The sequence below is a fragment of the Telopea speciosissima genome, unplaced genomic scaffold (genome assembly GCF_018873765.1).
Source record: "Telopea speciosissima isolate NSW1024214 ecotype Mountain lineage unplaced genomic scaffold, Tspe_v1 Tspe_v1.0348, whole genome shotgun sequence".
Lineage (NCBI taxonomy): Eukaryota > Viridiplantae > Streptophyta > Magnoliopsida > Proteales > Proteaceae > Telopea > Telopea speciosissima.
Window position 1 is genome coordinate 1 of NW_025317684.1, and position 23,338 is coordinate 23,338.

A 23,338-nucleotide genomic window follows, 5' to 3' on the forward strand; every position below is an offset into this window, starting at 1 on the left:
CACAGAATAGTAGCTATGTAGTAGGACGGTGACCAGCCCTATGGACTCTTCAGATGAGTCTGGAGGGGCATAAAAGTACACTACTCATTGAAGTAGAGCTAAAGGATGATCTTCCTTCATAGATCTGATGCAGTCGCATTCTCTGACTGAACCGGCATGACCTAATCTAGAAATCCAGACCGAGAAGAACTGGGTCCAGACCTTGTTTTTGGTTCCGTAGGGGGTACTTAGGAAATTTCTATAATTGTTTGGGTTATTCTTGTAATCTTTAATTTTACAAAGAGAGTTTGTTTCAGTTTACTTCTGAGTCAACTTTAGTTTTCAAGAGTCTATATATGCTGTAACTATCGATAAGATATTATGCAGAGATGAGTTGAATGAATTGATTTAATTGGTGGTTTTGCCGTTTAATTACTGTCCTGTGTGACCAGTTACTTCTTCTTCAAGTTGAGTGAATTGATTTAATTGGTGGGTTTGCCGTTGAATTCTTCTTCTTCCCCCCCTCTTTCCTCAGATGACATCTATTTAACTTATCCTTCTCGCATTCTTCTCTATTTTTCTTCCTCTTGCATTTTCTGCTTCCGTTCTTAAGAGCTCTTTGCCCTGTTCTGTTCAGGACGGTACTTGCAGCACAGCGATTCGGCCCCTTTCACCCTGAGATTTTCAGATTAGTCAAAAAACCCTTAGGTGACTTATCCTGTGCAATTTTGTGCCAAAAGGGTAACTATGCAGTGAGAACCATACCTGCAACCATAACTGGCTCTCTCTTTCTCTTCCGCCAGAACCAATTGCAAAATAAAATAGAATTTTATTTTGCGAACTGTTGGGGTTGTAATTGCTTGCATTAAATAGGGCTATGGGTTGTGATTCATTACCTGAAATCTCAAGTCAATCAGTGGTCTTATGAGTAAGATCTCTCATTTGAAACAAGTCTGGTTTTGTCGTTGGTTGAGTGCTGTCATGTGGTTGAGGGTGAATAGTTCCTTAAATTACAAGGACAAAATTCATCATGATTACACAAAGTTCTCTTTCTCTCATATGTGTTTCTGTTTTATCCCGAGACTTTACTGAAATTCCTAAACAGTGCTTGCCTTCAAATTTTATTTCCTATTTATTCCTGATTCTATTTTTCACTCAAAGCAGGGGTAAGGCTGTGTACATTATGACCCTCCCCAGACCCTGCAGTGGCGGGAGCCTTGTGCACTGGGTACGCCCTTTTTCTATTTTTCACTCAAAGGGTCCTAAACTGTTACAGAATTTACAGAACTGCCACTCTACCTTTAAATTGAGTTGTTTATAACTCTGGTGGGTCCATAGCAACCCAACATTAGGTTTTGTAATCTGGGGTTGCATTAATTCGTATCATAGCCAAAAATCCTTTTACCTACCTTTAACCATGGTAGCTAACAGTGAGGTAATTCAGCAAATTAAATCTCAAATAAAGAAACTGAAACTCTTCTACATTATTTAAAAAAAGGGGCCATTATCCAATGCTAGTCCCACCTATGCAAGGTCCTGGGAGGGGTGAGTTTGGAGTCAGTCCTAACCTTTGGCATTTTTGCACAAAGTGGCCACCCTCAAGAATAACCCAAACAATCAAACTATTTTTCTAAGTAAAGCCTACGGAACCGAGAACCAGGTTTGGACCCGGATGTTCATAGTCTGGGTTTCCAGATTGGGTCATGCCAGTCAAGCCATGATAATGCAACTGCATCCCGATCTTCTATTCTTTCCTCAGTCCTCACACATACCCTTCCTTTCCCCCCATATACACCCAATAAAATTTCCACACAAGTAGAATTTTTCATTCATAGGTAAGAAAGTGCTATAGGGGCCATCGCTTGGCGCAAAGGTAAAAGGTTAGGGCTGCCAGGGCAAATGCCCGGGTTCGAGTCTTGACTCTTGAGAGCAGCCACTTTGCATAAAAAATGCCAAAGGTTAGGACCCTCTCTAAACTCACCTCTCCCAAGAACCCGCATAGGTGGGACCAGCACTGGGTAATGGCCATTATGGGTAGGAAAGTGCTACGTAGTGCTACTACTAAGACTTGAAACTTGACCATACAGTAACCCAACTTCCACTACTTGACATTTTTTCAAAGTAAAAAGTTTCAGCTCTACATTGGAAGGTTGAATCACTTCCCCCCCAATTTGTCCTAAGCACCATTCATCTTCTATAAAAAGTAATAATGAGTGACATGGAGAGCCAGAGCCCATAAAAAGTATTCACGACAATCTGCAAAAAGTTTGATATGTCCATTCAATGGATAGTGAACTTTCATAACAACCAAAAGTATGTGACATATAAAGAGTCAAATCTGCCCGCAACAATGTGAGGTAGAGATCTTACCTTATGAATAGTAAAGGGTGGCTTTAAGTGTTTGAACCCCAGTAATGGAGCTCGAGAGCAACTTGTCACAAACTTTAGAACCAAACAGCGCTCTTTTGGTTCAAATCCGGCCATAACCTGCAATACCACAAACCAGAAAAGGAAAGGGACGTAATTTAATAATTGGAGAGATTCATCATCAGTCATTAGCTGGCTCCATGAGAAACCTGGTCATGGGCATTGGAGATATCCTCATCTTATTAGAAAGGAAAGGCCCATATCTTCTAGAGGGACATTCACATTTTTGTTTGTGTGGGGAATGAGATCAGCTAGTTATTTAGCCGACTCCTTGGGTCCCACCTCCTCCTCCGCAGGGGGGGGGGGGGGGGGAAGCTGATAAAAAAAATTGTATCTAGGCCCTGTTCTTCCCTGTAACTATTGATTAGTCCGTTGTTAGGGATATTGTCTTTGGCTAGTAGTTAAAAAAGAGCATCCCAGTGCATGAGGCTCCTGCTACTGCAGGGTCTGTTTCCATGTTTCGAACCCGCAACCTAATGGTTGCAATAGCGCAACTTAACCGTTGCGCCAAGGCTTCAGCCAGTAGTTGTATTTTATTATTGTTGTATTCTCTTAATAAAATTCTCTTTGTTACTTACTAAAAGGAATGTAATAACCAGATAACAGTGGCAATATTAACTATTAAGGAAAACTCTACATTGGTAATCAAGTCTTAACTTTTAACGAGTGCAGTAGAAAACCCCCAAACTTCAAAGGTTCAAAATAATGGAAACAGAGAAAAATTAGAATTTCAAGTTTTTCTAGTTCAGCAGGTCTAGAGTTTCCTTAGACTAGGCAAAAATATTTGTCACGTGGCAGATTGGAGAGAGCTGAAATTTCATGGCTAGATGGACTAGACAGTCCCCTGCATATCAAGTTTCAGCCAATATAGAGTTGACCAAGTGGCAAAATAAGGTTTTGAAAATCCAGTGAAAAAATGGAACTTTTCTAGAAAGAAATGGACCGGATCAATATACAAGGGAACATGTGAACACATGGGAGGGTATATGGCTGAATCTAAATCAGAAATTTGACATGTGGCAAATCTAGAGAATTTTCTATATATCTATATGGTCAAGAATCAAGATTGCCATATCACCCTTACTCGTGGCAAACCATGGTGTCAGTCTAGAGATACTCTCTAGTCTTGCTGGACTAGAAAATCTCTGGCCTTTTTTTTTAAAAAAAAAATCGAAGTCTATTGTATCTCTTCATGGGAAAAGAAGAGAAGTGTTAACTATGTATCAAGATTTAAATAACCATCATATGATCTACAGTATATTAACGGTTGGGTAACAGAAAAAAAAAGACCACAAAAAAGAAATTATTTATCCATTTAGATCATAAAGAGAAATTTCCTACATAAATGTCTGTGCTGTGTCATGTTTGTTTAAGTGCCTTCTCAGGAAGTAACAGAAAGAACTTCACAAGGTATGCTATCAAAGCAAGCATACTTAGTGAAGAGATGCTTTGGATACACAAAAACTATATGAGTCTAGGCTATAACTGGCAGCAAAGAAGCTGAATACTTAGTGACTTCCATTAAGGAAAAAATGGGAGAATATGCACCCGTATGTATAAGGGATAAAGAAAGCTGTTATTGGACCAATACCTCCCAAAAAAGCTTTACTGTCCGACTACCCTCAGAATAGCCACCAGTATACCGTGTGTTCTTTCTCAAATCATCAACATCAATGTCATGATTTCCACCGGAAAGCAACTGCATATGTTAATTAGAGAATAGCATATAATCAGAGACAATTGGAGAGATTAGGATGAACACTAATTGGCATACATCCTTTACATATTAAATGCTTATGAAACCATTTAAGAATCACAATTTCATAGCTTCAATCATAAAGATAAATAAGCATCGGTAACAGAAGACACAAGGTTTACAATTATTTTGTTCATAGTTGTAAAAGGGTAGGCGACCCAGGGCATTGGAGGGGAGTAAAAAACTAAGGCGACACCAAGAAGGAGCCCATCCATAAAAAGCACCTGGACGCCTAGGTGGTGCCTAGGCAACGCCTTGACAACTATGATTTTGATGCAGGATGAATATTTCTTATTGTATATGTGGATGATATTGTTATTACAGGAGATGACTCTTCAGGAAGTATGAAGTTGAAGATGCATTTACAACAGAAATTTCAGAGTAAAGATTTGGGAAGATTGAAATCTTTTTTGGGTGTGGAAGTGGCTCAGTCAAGGAATGGAATTAAGCTTTCACAGTGGAAGTATGTTATTGATCTTCTTTCAAAGACAAGATTGTTAGGCTCTAAATCTCCAGATACTCCCATGGATCCTAATTTAAAACTTAAAGCTGATGGTGGTGATGTACTTGGTGATACTAAGAAGTATCGGAGGCTTATTGGGAAACTAAATTGTTTGACTGTGCTCCTTGAACATCATTGGGATGTTGTTAAGCGTATCTTACGGTACGTCAAGAAGGCTCTTGGACGTGGGCTACTTTACACGGATCATGCCCATGGACTGGTTGAGGGCTTTTCAGATGCAGATTTGTTGGAGGGAATCTTGTGTTGTGGAAAAGCAAGAAACAGACAGTTGTGGCTCAATCCAGTGCAGAGCATGGTTCAAAATTTCACGATATATCGCCGAAATTTCGGTATATTTCGGTAATTTTGAAACTACCGAGACAAGATGGGCTTTTGAAATGAAAAATGTTCAAATTTTGGAATTTTTCGGTAAATTTCGATAAATTTTGGTATATTTCGTCGAAATTTTGTGAAATTTCGGTTTATTTCATTAAACAATGCGTATTTAACTATTTATACATCAAGGTCCGACCGTATAATATCAATCAAGGGTGCAAACCAAAAACACCACTTTGAGTTCATTTTTTTGCAATATGATGGTTTAACTGTATTTATTTAGCTTAATTAAGGGTGTACATGAAGTATCAGGCCTCAATATGGCAAAAAACCCACCGACATGGAGTGCCGAAATATGGCTGAAAAAATACCATATTTCAGCTTTCAGTATATTTTGGATATTTCGGAAATCTCGACCAGCCCGAAATGGCAAGACGAGGCGAGATTTTAAACCTTGGTGCAAAGTCAGCATATCGAGCCATGGCGCATATTACATGTGAGCTGATGTAGGTGAAACAGTTGTTGACTGAGCTGGGGGTTACAAATGATTCCCCTATGCAATTGTAGTGTGATAATCAAGTTGTTGTCCATATTGCTTCAAATCCTGTGTTTCATGAAAGAACGAAACACATCGAAGTAGATTGTCACTTTGGTCGAGAGAAGCTGCAACAAGGGCTCATTTCTCCTCGTCATGTTCGTATAGGGGAACAACTTGCAGATTTGGTTACGAAGACTTTGTGGAGTGCTAGAGTGGATTATATTTGTAACAAGTTGGGCATGATTAACATCTATGCTCTAGCTTGAGGGGGTGTTAGTAGAGATCATGTAGGGTCTCGATATTAGTTAGGGGTAATTTAGGTATTATGCTTTATTTTCTTCTTTCTTATTTTCCTGTTGTGTCCCGTGGTTCTTTTAAGTGAATATATATTGAATGGAATGGGAGCTCCAACACTAAGTTGAAACTCCCAAGGTTACACAAGCAAATCAATTCTCATTGTTCTCTCCTTCTCTTCTTCTCCTTTTCTCTTTTATTATTACATTCAGATCATTGATATTTGGTACAAAAGACTGATCCACCGCAGCTGGCTCTCCGTCAACTTGTCATATATTGCTGCAATCCCTAAATTCGCTTGATAAAATTCATTCTAGTTCTACCTGCTTAATTTTGCCACCCATTCATCCTGAAAAATCCTAAAGAATATCTAAATTACTTATCCAATTGTTTTGGAAAATAAACAAAAGCAAGATTACATAAAATACAACAGAAAGTAAGACAACATTTTTTACTTGGAAAATTTTAAAATAATCAAAGTCTTAAGATAAAATAAAATACAACAGAATAGCCACAGCTAAAGTAGGTAGTCTAATGGCAATTGAATTCCACAAGCAAATAACAGATATCAGACAACGACCACAAAATGCACTTGAAAAGGATAAATACCTGATTGAACTCACTTGCATTAAATAAGCTCAACCAAGATGGAGATATGAGATCAACCAACCCCCTATAAAATGCATTTGACAGAGGCAATATCTGCAAATCAATACCAAAAACAATGAAAATATAGCACTCACAAATGAGTGATTTCAACAACTTGAAGAGCTAGAACTACATTTACATACCTGACGGTTGAGTTTATAATCTGCAATTGCATGGACATACTGCAACTTGTTCTCATTTGTAACAGCAACATCTTTCCCACCAGTTTTAAGTTCAATGACAACCCGTCTGCCTGGCAATTCTTCAGTGACTGTGAAATCCAAAGAGAGATCCTTGACATCACCATCATAATGCTGTAGAAATATAGTAGGGGCTCATCATCAGACAAATTGAATAAATGTATTAAGCAAAAAAGAATTTTAACTCAGTATGATAATTAAAAAAAAATAGGATTAAACAAACCAAGAGCAACCAGGTTATTAGAGCATGAGCACATTACTTCCTCTGATACAACCTTTCTAAACACACAAGACACCAAAAGGAAGTTCCAGCTGTATACACACTTCAGCTGATAATCCTGTTCTAACAACTTTTAGAATATTACCCTTTCTGTATGTTGTACTGCAGGGGCTTAATTGTCTGATTACTACTCTAGAGATCTTCAGATATCTCAATCTTTTGATTCATAAAGGTTTCTATTCATTTTCTTTTCCATTAGAAGAACATGCCAGAGGAGAAAGAGGGACTGGGTCATGTGAGTAGGTGAAACAAACAACAACTCAGCCTTATCCCAACCATAGTACTATATCTCGCGATATATCGGTATCTCGGGCCTACCGAGATATCCGAAATATCCGAGATATCGCGAAATATGCCCGAAATATTGCATTTTTTCTGCAATATTTCGGGGGTCCATCTCGGGGGGTATTTGGCCATATCTAGGCCTGAAACTTCATGGACAGCCTTATTTAAGCTTAATAAACACATTTAAACCATAAAATTGTAAAAATGTGAATTCAAATTGGTGTTTTGGGCTTGCACCCTTGATTGACATACGGTCGCCGACCCTAATGTATAAATAGTTAAATACACATAGATTAATGAAATCACAACTTAAGTTACAAATTACAAGTGCTAAACTGCTAATAGTAGTTGCTGTGCCTCCCTGGATCAATCCCACTCATGCCTCGCTGGAGTCGACGTCCATTGCTCTCTGTTTGAAGGACATATGTGGACCACGGTATAGAATCGGAGAAGAAACGAGTATAATCATCCACAAGTGTCACGTAAATGGAATCATCAACATACTGTAGGTAACCTATCCTAGAATATAAACTAGGGTTACCAATCGATCCAGTCCGTGAAGAAGATGATCCACTGTGATATGATGTTGACGCCGGCGCAAGAGGCGATGGCATTGGCTGCATGTATGATGGTGAGGTTGGTAGCTAGGTCCGCTAAGGTATGCAAAGATGTTATCTACAAAAGATGATCCAAGATGTCCCCGGATGGACGGTTAGTCATAGTCCCCTACCCCACTAAACTGCCCATATGATGATAATCCATATCCATATCCACCGTAAGGTTGTGATGCACCATAATCCAATGCCAATGGAGTGGCATGTGCGTCAAAAGATGGGGCACGCCAATGTCCAGTCGGTCCTCCCTCCCTATCACCCATACTCAAACCACCAACAGAGCAAGATAGGTTATCAATGTCCATGTGATCAGGTTGCAACTGTGTTTGTCGACCCCTACGCTTCCTGTTGTATGTATGTAGGGGGCCTCTCGAGGGTGGGGGTGCGGGGGCACGTGGTCCGTGGTCCGTATCTTGTGTGGCATGATCAAACTGTCTCTCCAGTGAATCGGAGTGGCTCTACAGGTGCCGTATCCTGGGCCTCCTGGCCTACCACATAACGCTCTCGCATGCCGTCAAATTCTTCACCAAAGATCACCACCACCACCAAGATTACCACCACCAGATCACCATCACCACCACAGATCACCATCATCATCATCATCATTTGAGGACTTAGACCAGTCTTCATCATCAGCGAACATTGCCACCAGGTGGGCTGGAATGGTATGGGTGAGGCTTCCTTGCATGTATCGACCCTCGTCGCCATATACTCGTCCCATCACTCGACCAATCTTAGAAGCTATCATGGGGTCGGGCCTACCTCCCTCCTCATCCAACACCGGCTCACCTCTATCCCTCACCCAATCCACAATAGGGTCCTCATCGTCTGAGTCAACTTGAAAGATGTCAGCTAGATCAATGGTGCCCCTCTGTCCCACATGTCCCATGTGTATGTGGTGCGATTTCAGCCTCAAGTTGTAGTGCCATACATCATGTCGGATAAACGTTGAGACCCCAATCATTGCGCCTCTTGGAGTGGATGAGTGCAAAGGTACTCCAGTTCCTCTCACAACCAGGATGCGAGAACATGTTTGGGCAAGGACTTTAATTGCTATTCTTCTTAAGTTTTCACCGATTCCCCATACAACACCCACCATTTAGTGCATTACAAGTTTACAACAAAAAAGACAGTGTCAAATCTTGTTTCAACTTTCAACTTTCAAATTTCAATACATATGTAATTTAAAACTTAAAAGAATTACCAAGATCACCACGTGCTCGCCTTGTATCGCACCTCGGCCCAAAACTTCCCAATGCATCCCTAAATACCTTGATCTACACCCATGTGGAAAATTAGTAAGTACTTCTTCACTACTTATTTGAAAACATGAATAAGTTGAGTTTCCAAATGAACTCACTTCATTGTTGCAAATTGCTTGTAGTGCACCATCTGGCTCCAACTTCTTCACTACTTGTTTCATAGCATCAATAAGTTGAGTTTCCAACCCAAGCCTATTATTATATTGATACTTAGGGTTCAAGTAGTATGCTGAAATATGACATATAGAATAGAGGTATTGTCAAATGCATAGGTAATTAGTAAATAATAATACTATGAATTAGTAAACATAAAACAAATTTACTCACCAGCCTTATGCAATGGATGCATAAGTTGATTCTCCCAGCGAGCATTTATGATATCTAAGAAGTGTTTGCATCGCAAGGAGCCACACTATAGACACTATCTTTCATCAAGTCTATTGCAAGATATAGGACCTGGCATGGTCAGCCCTTCAGAGCGGAGTCAGCAACATGTAGAACTTTAACTACTGGCTCTAAAACTTTCACCACTTTGCTTAGTTTGGTCCAGAAGTCCTCAGATGACATCGTTGTTTGTGCTTCCCTCCCATTTGCAGTCTTGGAACCCTTCCATTCAAACCACTCCTCGAAGCAAACATGCTTCTCGGCCAAGCCTTCTTTATCTCAATGCTTTTGAGAGCAATGTAGTTGTGGCAAATCTTGTGATGCAGGCCTAACCAAGTCACTCCCACATTTTTCCCTCAATAGATTGAGTGCATAGGAGTGGTTGTATACAAAGTTGGTGACTTGTCTTGCACTTTCAACCACAGTCTTCACCAACTTTAACTTTCCCATATCTTTTAGCATTAAGTCAATGCAATGGGCTGCACAAGGAGTCCAAAGAGCCGGTACTTACTATTGTTCATCATCTTCTCACCGCCAGCTTGAAGTTACTTCCATTGTCGTTACAATAACGGACAACATTCTCAATACCCACATCTTTTTCCACTACTTCCTTTAACAATCAGTAAATATATTTTGCATCATTTATCTCTTTGGATGCATCCACGATTTGAGGAACACTGTCCTCCCATCACAATAAACCATGAAATTGATGATGGACTTTCTTGTAGGCCCAGTCCATCCATCTGCCATTATAGTCACCCCAAATGTCTCCCACATATTCCTCATCTCACTAATGTACTCATCAATCTCACTCTTTTGTTGAGGTAGATAAACATTCATTACCTCATATGGGGTGGGGCCCTTGAATCTGGGCGGCCCGCAATGGTATCTATCATGGTATCATAATGGGGGCCTTGTGCGATGTTCTTTGGGATGGTATGGTATAGCATCCACTTAGCTATTGATTCTTTAACCAATCCCTTCATCCCCTTCCATGCTCCTTTGATTCGGGTTGCTTCCTTTCTTCTTATGCAATTTAGGATCGGATGTTGATGGTGATACTGGCATGCTGGTAGAGGTGTTGGGGTTGCCCTCACACTTTGTGATCTTTTAAAAGGATTCAAAGTTCTAGGACCTCCAGCGCCGCTCCTCCACTACCCCTACTCTTTGTCTTTTGATCATCTTGAAAACTTACTCTACTCCTTGAAACGATCCGCCTAAAATCCCTAGCCTCCTCTGCTTGTTTGTATGTCATCGAGTGCTGCAATGTCATCATCATCATTGTATCGTCTTCCTCCTCCCATCGAACTCCTCACTGTATCCTCAAGTTGTTCTCTTATCCTTTGCTTGTTAGCCTTCCTCTTCTTTCTTCCCCTCAAACTATCACCAATCTCCCTGGCTACTTCAAGAGGGACCATATGACAACCTACAACATCTTTAGATCCTCCGTCGGATGTTGTTTAAGTCTCTTGGACCCACCTCCCATAAATTGCATGTGACAATAGTTACATATAGATTTTCTCTTATCCCCATCAATGGGAGTACCATATAACCATGCAATGTCACCCCTATCTTTGGTGTTGGTCTCTCTTGTTCCCTCTGTTCTCTTTGTTCCCTCCGCCCCTTTGTTGACTACTTTCCCCCACCTTTTGCTTGCCCTTCGCACGTTGTCTATCACGATCCGCCATAATGATACTTGTTTACTCGCAATGTAAGTAACACAAATAATTAAAAAACTTAATGTAGATGCACTTCAATTGACACTTTTAGATTACTAATACACTTGTATAGTTATTTAATATTTTTCCCCTAACCCTTATATTTTTCACATAATTAAAACCAATTTTTTATATATAATGTTAATATAAGTATTGACCTAACACAACAAAACCAAAAATTAGTAAACATAATATACATGTAATGCATCTCAAAACATATAGAAATAACTTTCATATTTTTTCATTATTTTTTAAACTTAAAACTCATATTTTTCCTTATTTATTTCTGTTTTTTTAATTTTTTATATATTTTTCTTAATTTTCAAAAATTAAAAGAATTATTTAAGAGCAGAAAAATAAATCCGATACTGTGAAGCCGTAGATCGGCCATTGGTGTCTAACATATATTTAATTCATTACCATCTAAGTCATATTACCCCTAATTATTTCCTATTTTAGTTGTAGGAAAATGAATTTTTAAAACCAGAAAAAAATTAAAAAAAATACATATGGGAAAAAAATTTCGACACCGGTGAGGCTGTAGATCGGCCTCCGGTGTCTAACATATATTAATATCATCAACATCCAACAACATTTGTACAAAATTTTTTAAAAAAATAGTTTTAGAGAAATAGAATTTACCTTAAATAATGAAAATAGGCTTGGATGATGAGCTTAGATGACCCTCCGACGTCTTCCCGGCGACAAGGAGCTTCAACAATGCTTGGATGAGGCTTGGAAGGGAGGAAGAAGAGAGAAAATTTGAATTTCAGCAGCTCTCGGTCAAAATATCGACCAAGAGCTGCGAAATATGGAATTATAAGGCTCTTAGTGTGACACTATTTGTCACTTTTACAATATCTCGCGATATATCGTGAGATCAACGATATATCGACGAGATATTGTATTTTTATGTTTCGGAAGTGTTTCGTATCTCGGACATATCGAGATTCACGAAATATGGCGATATATCGCCGATATTTCGCGAGATTTTATACCATGATCCCAACTTAATGGGGTCGGCTAAATGGATCCCCAAAAAAAGAAAAGAAAAGATAGTAAGAGGAAAGAGGCACACCCAGCACATCGGAAGAATCTCAGCTAAATGGGGTCTATGACATGGATCCTTACCCTCAGGTGAGTAGGTGAGTTCACTCCAAAACCCAGTCAAAGCCCAAGTTTTCAGGATCATAACATCTACTCCACTGCATTCATCTCCAACCCCACCCCCCCCCCCCCAAAGGAAAAAAAGATTTTCTGTGAAGATGCCACTTGCTTCAGTGGGAAGGACCTTGGATTGGTGTGGCCAGGTCTTGGGATCAAATCCCAGCTTCATCATTTTTTTCTTCTAATCCTCCAACCACACTTTTTCCCACAGGGGGGGGGGGGGGCACTAAAATATTTAAAGGCAATGGCAGTGTATCATAAACTTAGGCCATAAAAAGAATCCTCAAGTGAGAAAAATGCAAAAACAGAATGAAAATAGCATTTTTGAGAGTTGAAAATAACTCTATTTTAATAACAGAATTTACCTTTAGATACATAAGATTCCTGTACAGCTCAGGATCTAGTGTTGACAGTTCATCAAGAAAGCTATATCGGCCTAAAAGTTTTTGTACAAAAGCATGAGAAAAAGAATAATCTAGCAATATTCCTTCATAAAGTGCTTTGCCAACAACCCTCCCAAGGAACTCAATCATCTGGATTCCATTCTCTTTCAATCTTGCAGTCGTGTTAGGAATCAAAAGTCCCTCGGAAGTTGAAGTCTGAGAGAAAAGACCATATCTGCAACAACGGAGGAAAATGCTTTCCATTGGAATCTAAAGGAAACACTTTTAACTGTTGGAATTGAAGAATACAGATTATTCAATGACAAAAGTCGGAAAAATCACAAGCTAAGTCCTCATTCAAACTTACTCAGGGTCAAAGGCTGCTTTTGAGATATCAGTTAAGAACTCTTTGGATAACCCACCATAATCAAGGCCAGCTTCGGGAAGGCCACATTCACTGACAAATGAAACATGAATACCAGATTTTAACTTTGACCCAAGGGAGTTCAATTGTCTAAATCCATCTTCAACTATATGACCACGGCGAACAACTATCTCTATCGAACCCGGACCTGGTCGAGCCACTTCACCAGCCATTCTTCTAGAATCTTTGTCTGACTTGATAAATTCTCTAAACATCTGAACCCTGCCAAATGGGTTAGTAAGGTTAAAAATCATGTTTATATTATGAAACTTTAAAAAAGGTAATGCACTGCCCACTCAAGTGTACTTCGGTCTTTTCAGCTTTCATTGCTACAACTCTAGGGGTAGCAGAGGCCTTACATTTATATGAGGGGCAGTTCAGAAATGTTTCTTCAGCATCACACTTGAGTGTACTTTGCTCATTTCAGCTTTCATTGCCAAAACTCTGGGGGTAGCAGAGGCCTTGCATCAATGTCATGTTGTGGGGAACTGGTCAAAAGTTCCTAATGGACTTTGACAGTATGACATTGATGATCCAACAGTAATTAAGAAGGTTGTTAATGTAAATGATATGGGAGGAAAGCATAGTTGTCGAGGCACCGCCTAGGCATCCAGGCTCTTTCTTGGGTCCAAGGCAATAGTGCCTTGTTGACACTTCACGAGTTTACATTGATTTACGTTTATTGCTCTGCTTTTTTATGAATATACTTAATATTATATCATATGTTTTATTTTTATTTTTTTGGTGAATAATAAATTCATAACCAAAACCCTAAAAGGGAGGGAACCATACAAGCTCAAACCACAGGCCTAGGGGGCTTGGCTAGGAGAGCCAAAGAGAGAGGAATCTAAGCCCCAAGTAACAACAATGTGCCTGTTCCTTGGGGAGTCTACAAGAGAACCATGAGGAAACATGTGGAGCCTAGAGCTGACATAAAAAAAGATGGCTTTCCAAATCAGGTCCAAGGACCGGGAGTTGGAAGTCCATCTACAAAGATTCCGCTCCATCCAGATGTGAGAGATAGCAACACCAAACACAAGCTTGCCAACTGTATCGCAAATAGAGCTGCCAGGAAAGGGCATATCAAGCTAAAGCCACTCCCAGGCGAAGGGAAGGGGGCGTTTGTTTCGGGGCCGGATGGACTGTAAAGCTTTTTTTCAGAGCAGGAGAAGAAAAGGTGGTCGACATCCTCGTTCCCATTCCAGCAAAGGATACAGGGATGTGGCGATGAATGAGGAAGGATTGGGTGGGGAGGCAATTGTTTAGGGTTATCCAAACATTGAAGGAGTGTCTAGGAATGTGGCCTTTGAACCAAACAAGATTGTGCCAGGGGACTGAGGGACCATGGGGCCTAACAAAATCCCAAGCTGAGCGGGAGCTAAAGATACCATTGTTGGAGGGGAGCCAGGTTACTTTGTCCAAATGAGAGGGGTGGGGAGGGGGGAGGGAGGCCCAAAACTGGGTGAGATCGGGGGAAGGGGGTCAGAGAAGACCAGTATCCTTGGGAGATAATGGAAGAGAGAGGAGCAGATTTGGGGATGTCAGTAGAGTAAACCCTACAGGCACCAAGGATGTTGTAAAGAACTCCAGCGGGATGCCAAGGATCGAGCCAAAGGGAGGTGGAGGTACCATTAGCGATCACAGAGGAAGTGGCACTTAGGGCTAAAGGAGGACAAAGGAGGAGGATTTTTTGCCAGACCCAGGAGATGTCTGCTGGCTGGGGAACAATCCAAATGGAATCAGATTTGACTAAGTAGGAGTAAACCCAATTAACCCAAATTGAGTCCTGCTTGGAGGAGATTTTCCAGATTAGTTGAAGGAGGCATGCAACATTGTAATTGCGGATTCGACGAATGCCAAGGCCTCCTTCAGCTTTGGGCCGGCAGATTGCTGCCCAACTGATCGGGTGGAGAAATTTGGAGGACTCTTGGCCTTTCCAAAGGAAGGCACAGAAGAGAGATTGCATAGCTTTGATTGTGGACTTTGGAAGCCCGTAGATACCGCACCAGTAGATGTAAGAGGATTGGAGAACGGATTAATCAGAACAATCCTACCCACATAGGAAAGGAATTTGTCTCTCCAAAGCTGGAGTCTCTTACGAATAAGATCAAGCATAGGGGTGCAGTGATGGCCAGTCAGCCTGGCAGGAATAAGAGGGAGGCCAAGGTATTTCATAGGAAGGGAAGGGAAAACCCAGTTAGGTTGAGGAGGGTGGCTTTGACAATCTCAGAGACCCCGGAGGGAAAGAGTAGCGATTTTAAGAGGTTAATGTGCAAACCCAAGAAAGAGTTTTGCTTATTATATGTTGGTTTTTGTGGGTCGCAACTATCATAATTATATCATATTGCATTGATATGGCTTATATGTTCCATTTTAAGCATAATTATATAAAATTATCATTGCTATATTACAAATAGTCATGCTTAGGTTGCAAAGGCAGGCACATTGTTACCTAGGCGCCTCTCCAACGCCTTGGGTCGCCTACTCGCTTTGACAATTATGGTTCAGGAAAGTAATTGCTTCAATACCAATGGAAAGCCCTAACAGAGGCATCTTTGGCTGGGGTTCCTTTCTTGCAGCTCTAGTTAGTTTTACAGAACAGTGAGTTTGACCCTTATCTTTTTTTCTTTTTTTTTTAGTGAGCACCATTTTGAAATTAAAAATTTGAACCCTTTTGAAAATACAAATTCGATCAGAAGGTTCAAATTAAATCATCATAATGTCAAATCAAGCCCCAAGTTCCACTGTTACACCTACTGTTTTGGAATAAGGTACTCATTCAATAGTGGATAGTTTGATCATGTAATGCTATTTCATTATCCACCCCTTTATATCACTATGTTCTTCAAATTCAATACCAATGGAAAGCCCCAACAGAGGCATCTTTGGCTGGGGTTCCTTTCTTGCAGCTCTAGTTAGTTTTACAGAACAGTGAGTTTGACCCTTATCTTTTTTGTGTTTTTTTTTAGTGAGCATCATTTTGAAATTAAAAATTGGATACGTTTTGACAATACAAATTCGATCAGAAGGTCCAAATTATATGATCATAATGACAAATCAAGCCCCAAGTTCCACTGTTACACCAACTGTTTTGGAATAAGGTACTAATTCAATAGTGGATAGTTTGATCATGTAATGCTATTTCATTATCCACCCCTATATATCATTATGTTCTTCAAATTCAGATAATTGCACAAGGTCCACCCCCCCCCCCCCCACCCTCCTATTGATTGGCAACAAAAGAAATAGATATCTTGAGAGAAAAAAGGACAAAGAAAGCTGACCATTCCCATAGAAGAAGTAACCCAAACCAAAAGACAAACCCCCCATCTCCCACCCCACCCCCTATGCTCCAAAAACAAATCCCTAACCACACCAACAAAGATCAGACTAACTCCATCTCTCCATATTCCATCCCCTCCCTTACACAAGAAACAGCACAACCCAGAAACAATAAGAGAAGAATGGACCATTAAGCCCCACCCAACAGAATAATCTTGTGTCTTCACAACGAGTTTCCATAGAGAAACTAATGTGGCAGCAGTACAATGGCTTGAAAACCCTGATCCTACTTGGAAACCCAGGCCCAAACTGATGAAATCCAGCAGCACCCACTCAAATGATCAGCCCCCAAAAGGCTCAATTTTGGGCCCATACAAGTGGACCACATGACAGGAGGAGTAGGTCTTATTATTTATTTATTTGTCTTTAAGTGAGGACTATGTAACTGCCTTTTTATTTAAAAAAAGTCTGGTCATATGTTAGTTACGGCCTTAAATAACAAATGACCAGACTTCTTTCAAAGGGTGTCAAGTTCAGAGTTCCATTATAAGTCAGCTCTATATGCTATACCACACATTTTGGACAGTTGGTTGAAAGGAAATTTAACTTCATTTCCTGTATTGACTCCATCAATTATTCTTGTCTCTTCTTCTCTCTGATTCTCTATTCTTTCTTCTAATATTCTCCTTCTCTATTATATCTTCTTTCTTTTTTATGTTTCTTTACAAGTTTGCTGCTATCAAATAGAATCACAGGTTCAAATTATGATTCATTCATCCGAAGATGTTAGGAAATTGCTTAGTCATTCTCTTTTCCTATTCTACAACAACAACAAACACTGCCTTATCCCAACTTAATGGGGTCAGCTACATGGATCCAAACATAAAAAAGTAGAGAAAACAGTGTTCTAACAAAAAAAAAAAAAAAAAAAGGGGAAAGAAAAGATGGGACAAGAGAGATGGGAAAGAGATGAGAAATGAAGAAAGAAAAAAGACATAAAAGATGGGAAATAAATAGAAAAATGAAAGATGAAAGATAGTAAGAGGAAAGAGGCACAGCCCAGCACGTCAGGAGAATCTCAGCTAAATGGAGTCTGCGACATGGATCCTTGCCCTCCAATAGGGAATAGGCTCTGTCCGAGGTCATACTTGGTACAAGACCTAGACTATGCATTTCCTTCGTCACCACTTCTCCTATGATCATTTAGGTTTGCCCCTAGCTCTTTTAGCTTCTTGAATCGAAATCATATCACTCCTCCTTACTGGGGCGTCCCTAGGCCTCCATTGAATATGACCATACCACCTTAAACGTCTCTCAAGGAGTTTGTCATTGATCGCGGCAACTCCTAAGTCCGATCTTATATGTTCATTCCATACTTTATCTTTCCTTGTTTTTCCACACATCCATCTTAACATCCTTATCTCTGCTACACAAAGCTTATCAATATCACACTTCTTAATTGCCCAACATTCTACCCCATACATCATGGCCTGTCGAACAACAATTCTATAGAACTTTTCTTTAAGCTTTAAAGTAATATGTCGGTCACACAACACTCCGAACACATCTCTCTACTTCATCCATCCCACTTTAATTCTCTGTGAAACATCATCCTCTATTTCACCTTCTTTATTTATGATAGACCCCAGATATCTAAAATAGTCATTTTATGATATCTATCTTTCCTCAATTCACACCATATCAGTATCCATCATAGTATGAATAAAATTACCCCTCATATTTCTACTAATCTTACGGCCTCTTGTTTCCAAGGTTGACCTCCAAAGCTCCAACTTAGAATCAATCCCTTCTTTTGTCTCATCCACCAAAACGATATCATCGGTGAAGAGCATACACCATGGGACCTCGTCTTGAATACTCTTGGTTAATCGTCCATGATAAGCGCAAAAAAGGTAAGGACTTAAGGTTGAACCCTGATGTAATCCAATCGTAATTGAGAATTCCTTGCCCTGACCTCCCACAGATCTCACACTAATCACTACGCCCTCATACATATCTTTAATGACATCCACATATTTATTGACTGATGCAAAATGATCACCAAATAGGGCTTATTTCTTTAGAAATAGGCCTAGGGTTGGGTTATATACATGTTGGGCCTTTGTTCCCAAGGGTTTTTTATGTATTAGGCTACTTTAATGAGACTAAACTAGGGGCATATAGGTTGCATACGGGATTAGCCCAATACTTAGTTTATTTTCCTATTTTTAGATTGAACCGGTTTAGAATTGGTTGCATCCAATTGGTTCAATTGGTCCAATTTAAGTGAAGTGTTCCTATTGGTCAATAGGTCCTATATCCTATTGGCTAACATGGGATCTACTTTAAATTAGTTGTTTTTAAGTTAGATTCTCTTATTTTAAGTTAGTAGGGGTAGTTAGGATATTTTATTGTTTTAAATTAGTAATTTGATTGTAATTAGATCTCTTCCACGATTTTAAGTGAAGAGGAAGTTAGATTGTATTAGGACTTGGCCTTTGGCCTTTAATTACAAATAAAGCAACCTGGGAGGCTCCCCCACATATTGATATTTGAATTAAAACACTGTTTTCTGCTGCTGGTTGATTGTTGCTGCTGCTCCTTGCTCTTCAAGAGTGTTTGCATCCTTGCGGATACATCAAGGTGGAAGGGTGGGTGGAATCCTGCGACTCCTTACGCCGTGACGACTGGGAGGGTCTCTCATTCGAAGGTGGTTTCATCCTTCAACAATTCAAGCTGCTGCCGGAGGATTCCAGCGTAAGTTTGGATCTTAAATTTCTGTTTTTATCTTTCCTTTCATTCCCCATTAATCCCCATAAGCCTAAAACCCTAAATTTCTGTTTAAGCATATTCAGCCATCAGAAATTCTCCATATTGCAGCCGAATCTTCCCCCTAGTCCCTCTAACACTCGACCTCAACCCCAGCCCCTGAATCCTACTGTAAACCCTAGTTTTGGCTATTTTCCTAATTTTAAAAACCCGAAACCCTAACCCTAATATCTGCAGGAATTTAAATCTGATCCAAATTCAGATATTTTTATATCATAATGACCCCCTAGACCTGCAAATTAAAACCCCATAAGCCCCATTCCCAAATTCCCATCCTAAACCCTAATTTTGCCCTAAAACAGCCCCTAACCAGCCCTATACAGCAGGCTTGACCAAAGCTTGATTCTACTTGGCTCCTAGTAGGATTATTTCCTATTCTAGGACTACATTACTGACACTCCTCTCTTCACTAGAACATGTTGGATTAGATCTCTATGGACTCGGTCATAGGCTTTTTCCAAGTCGATAAAGACCATATGGAGATCCTTCTTGCTATCTCTATATCTTTCCATGAGCCTCCTCAATAAGTAGATAGCTTCTATCGTGGATCTACCTGACATAAAGCCAAATTGGTTCATCGAGATATAAGTATCTCTTCTCAAACGGGCTTCAATAACCTTCTCCCCAGTTTCATAGTGTGACTCATTAGCTTTATTCTTCAATAGTTATTACAATTTTGGATATCACCTTTATTTTTGTAGATCGGGACTACAATGCTTCTTCTACAATCATTTGGCATCTGCCTTGTGTTCATAATCCCATTAAACACATTGGTTAACCAAAAAACTCCACAACCTTCTAGGGTTTTCCAAACTTCAATTGGAATCTCATCCGGGCCTAGAGTTTTGCCAACTTTCATATTTCTAAAGGCTTCATTAACTTCTGCCACAGTAACCTTTCGTTCATTCTCTTTTCCTATTCTGCTGCTCTAATATTAGTTCTTCAACAGAATCTGCAATTTTGTTCAGAATGTGTTATTGTTTTTCTCTTTGGATTTCAATTTTGGTTTGGATTTGAAGTACATGTATATTTGCTCTGAAAATTCTTCTACTCAATTATTCAATTTGAAGATGGTGATGGTGGTGGTGACAATAAATTTGCATCCCTTGGAGAGGAGTAGGACCAGGTGGAGGAGGAGCCAGAGCCTATCCAATTCACATGCGAGACTCAGTTTGATCATACTACACAGGATGACAAATATGGTGCAAGTGCCCCCACACATATAGGTTATTCCAGAGAGCTGGGCCGCAGGTTCAAACCAGATGAGGAGGATGGCAATATAGACATGGAGATAGATGTTTCTTCCTTGTCTGACTGATGCAGTTAGGCGTAGGTTAAATTAGGGACAATAATGTCATTTTACTTTTTTTTAATCTTGTTAGAGTCATTAGTAGCAAGTTAGAGTTAGAATCTATTTCAATTTAGAGTCCAAAGTAGAGTGGAAGTCAATTTCAATTTCATGGTAGGAATAGGATTGTTGAGTCTTTAAATATTCTTATAACCAGCGTATTATTCAGATTTGAGATTTAGAAATTGAAGAATTTTGTTTAAAGCTGCTGCCAAGAGCTATGTGCATACCTTTCTTCCCTCCTCTGATTCACTGCTCTCTCCTCTCCTTTCTCTTTCTCCCCTTCTGTGTTGATCCTTTTCTTATCTTCTCTTTTATTTCTATTGTAATCTGCAACACCTCTGGTTTACGGTCGTTGCCAGTACTGTTGGCTGAGAGAAGAGCTACTAGAGCTCAATCGATTGATTCTAGTTTGGGCCGAGAGTTGAGGAAGATCTCCCTCTACTGGAAGCAATTTACCACTCCCAGTTTCAGAACGAAATCCAAAAGGGGGTTATGCAACCAAATCTGGAACCATCTCTGTCTCTTATGTTACCGCCCCAGTTATGTTCAGAAATTTGATTCTCTTTCGATTGTTGATGCTTGGTGCTGCTAAGGCCTGTAATCGGTAGAGAATCTAATCACCTCCCTTCGGCCAAAATATGGTCATTTAACCACCAAAATGCCCTATCAAATCCATCAGCCAAAACATGCAGGGCTTTAGCAAGGTTTTGGTTGAAACCTGAAATATTTCGGTTTAGACCAAGGCCGAAATCCGAAATATTTCGATTTCAAACAAGGTCAAAACCGAAATTTCAAATCTTATTCTTCCAATCTCCCTCCAGAATCACCCTAAAAAAACCAGCATGACGAACAAAGTCCAAACCAAATAGAGTCCCCTTCCCTAATAGAGCCAGAAAAGCCCAAACACCAACCTCTAGGAATTTAGGAAATCTAATAGTGCCACCCAAACCAAATCCGCCAGGGCTTCCAAGAGAACAACCATCAACATTTAAGTTGACTCACCATTTGGAGGCACCTGCCACATAAGAACCATCATATCCGTCCAACCATTGAAAACATCAAGGGTTTTCCAATCCATAAACACGATCTCCTTTGGGATGCCTTCAAACACTCCATCGAAGACTCAAGAGTCAAGAGCAACCTTGATGATAATCCAATCAATCACCACTTCAGATTTTGCAAACCTGTCACAGAAAAAGTTTCACATTCCTCTCCTCCCAAATACACCACAAGGATGTTAACAAAACACCTCCCCTTCCCCTTGTGCTTAAAATGTGCTATACCAAAACTAACTCTTTTACACTGATAGGACACTTACCTGGGCAATCTGAATTCTGAAATAACCTCAATATATGATATCAGACATGTAGCAAATGGCAATAAGAACAAGTGGTCAACAGATTCCTTAGCCCATAAAATAAATGGGAGAAGAAGGTGCCAACTTGGTCTCCTCTTCTGATCCTCATAGGTAAGATCTCTTTTATGCATGATCCGTCCAACCATTGAAAACATCAAGGGTTTCCCAACCCAGTTCTCATCAGAATATATGTATATTGGCGGTTTTAAGCTTCGCATTTTTTCCTTTTATTAAAACCTCGCATCTCTTTTACCAAAAAAAAAAAACCTTGCTTCTCTAATGTCCCTCCACAGCTCCTCTCTAAGCATTTAGCAAATGGACTTTATATCTTCAAGTGTTTATTTCACAAATAAAGGTTTCAGTGTTGCCTAACTCATTTGCAGTTGGCAATAACAATAAGAGTGATCGCAGAATCTCCAACTGATGTCTATTTTACAACTAAAAGTCAAAGAGTTGACTAACTCATTTGCAGTCAGGGTAATAACAATAAAATCTCACAACAATTTTCTGAATTAAATAAGAATTGTACAGGTATGAATAACTGGAATAACAATAGTCTATAATAATTTCTACAAACCCCAAAAATACAATTTTTGCAGTTGTGAGACTAAATCACAAGAGGCATTCAATATAAGGGAAAAATAAAGGTGCCTGAGCTGTTAGCATCATAGTTGTCAAAGCGTTAGGCGACCCAAGGCATTTGAGGGGGGGTCAAATTGTTAGAGTTTATATGTTGTAGGGGTACTTTAGGAACTAGTTAGTGGCTAACTAGTTAACTAACTAGTTCCTAAAGTACCCCTACAACGTATAAACTCTAACACAAATACTAAGGCGACGCCTTGACAACTATGGTTAGCATGTACACCAAAAAAAAAAACGAATCACAATCTTTGAAGGTCTACGAAAAATTTACCTCTCTTCAAAAGGAAATACATGTGGAATAGTAGCTATAACAGAACTCATGCCTGGAATAGTGGAGACATCACCCAATCTCAGATTCGTAGATATAACTTCATGAGCCCTAGCAGCTGCTGCAATTGGAGGCCGATTCTTTCTAGCAGGTGAAAGCCACAGAGAAGGAGAACAGAATGGGTGCCTGCAATCCCTCTCATATAACAAATGAAGGCATCTAACTGCAGCATCCATTAACGGCACATTTTGCATGCCATTACTATGAGAAAAACCATTATACACTAAAGTGTTGAGAACTGATGCAACTTTTCGCTGTTGCTCCAGCTTGAAGGGAACCTATCTCAAGACAAAACCAATGCAAAGACGAAGCATTTAAAAATACTGAAACAGGTAGATGATTTCGGACCACC

The 23,338-nt window shown here is 39.8% G+C and overlaps 1 protein-coding gene across 2 annotated transcripts in view; it reads right to left on the bottom strand.

The window, feature by feature from the left end:
- Positions 1-2,173: 2,173 nt before the first annotated feature.
- The window catches only part of LOC122647992 (E3 ubiquitin-protein ligase UPL7), a 36,016-nt gene continuing 14,851 nt past the window's right edge, over positions 2,174-23,338 (bottom strand). The window contains exons 6-12 of one of the 2 annotated variants that reach the window (XM_043841272.1): positions 22,930-23,264; positions 13,141-13,419; positions 12,756-13,008; positions 6,624-6,794; positions 6,442-6,534; positions 3,998-4,105; positions 2,174-2,466 (exon numbers count right to left, since the gene is read on the bottom strand). In XM_043841272.1, the coding sequence (XP_043697207.1) occupies positions 2,278-2,466; positions 3,998-4,105; positions 6,442-6,534; positions 6,624-6,794; positions 12,756-13,008; positions 13,141-13,419; positions 22,930-23,264 (1,428 nt within the window). In that variant the 3' untranslated portion in view covers positions 2,174-2,277. The remainder of the gene's footprint in view (positions 2,467-3,997; positions 4,106-6,441; positions 6,535-6,623; positions 6,795-12,755; positions 13,009-13,140; positions 13,420-22,929; positions 23,265-23,338) is intronic. The other variant, XR_006331002.1, reaches the window with a different exon arrangement.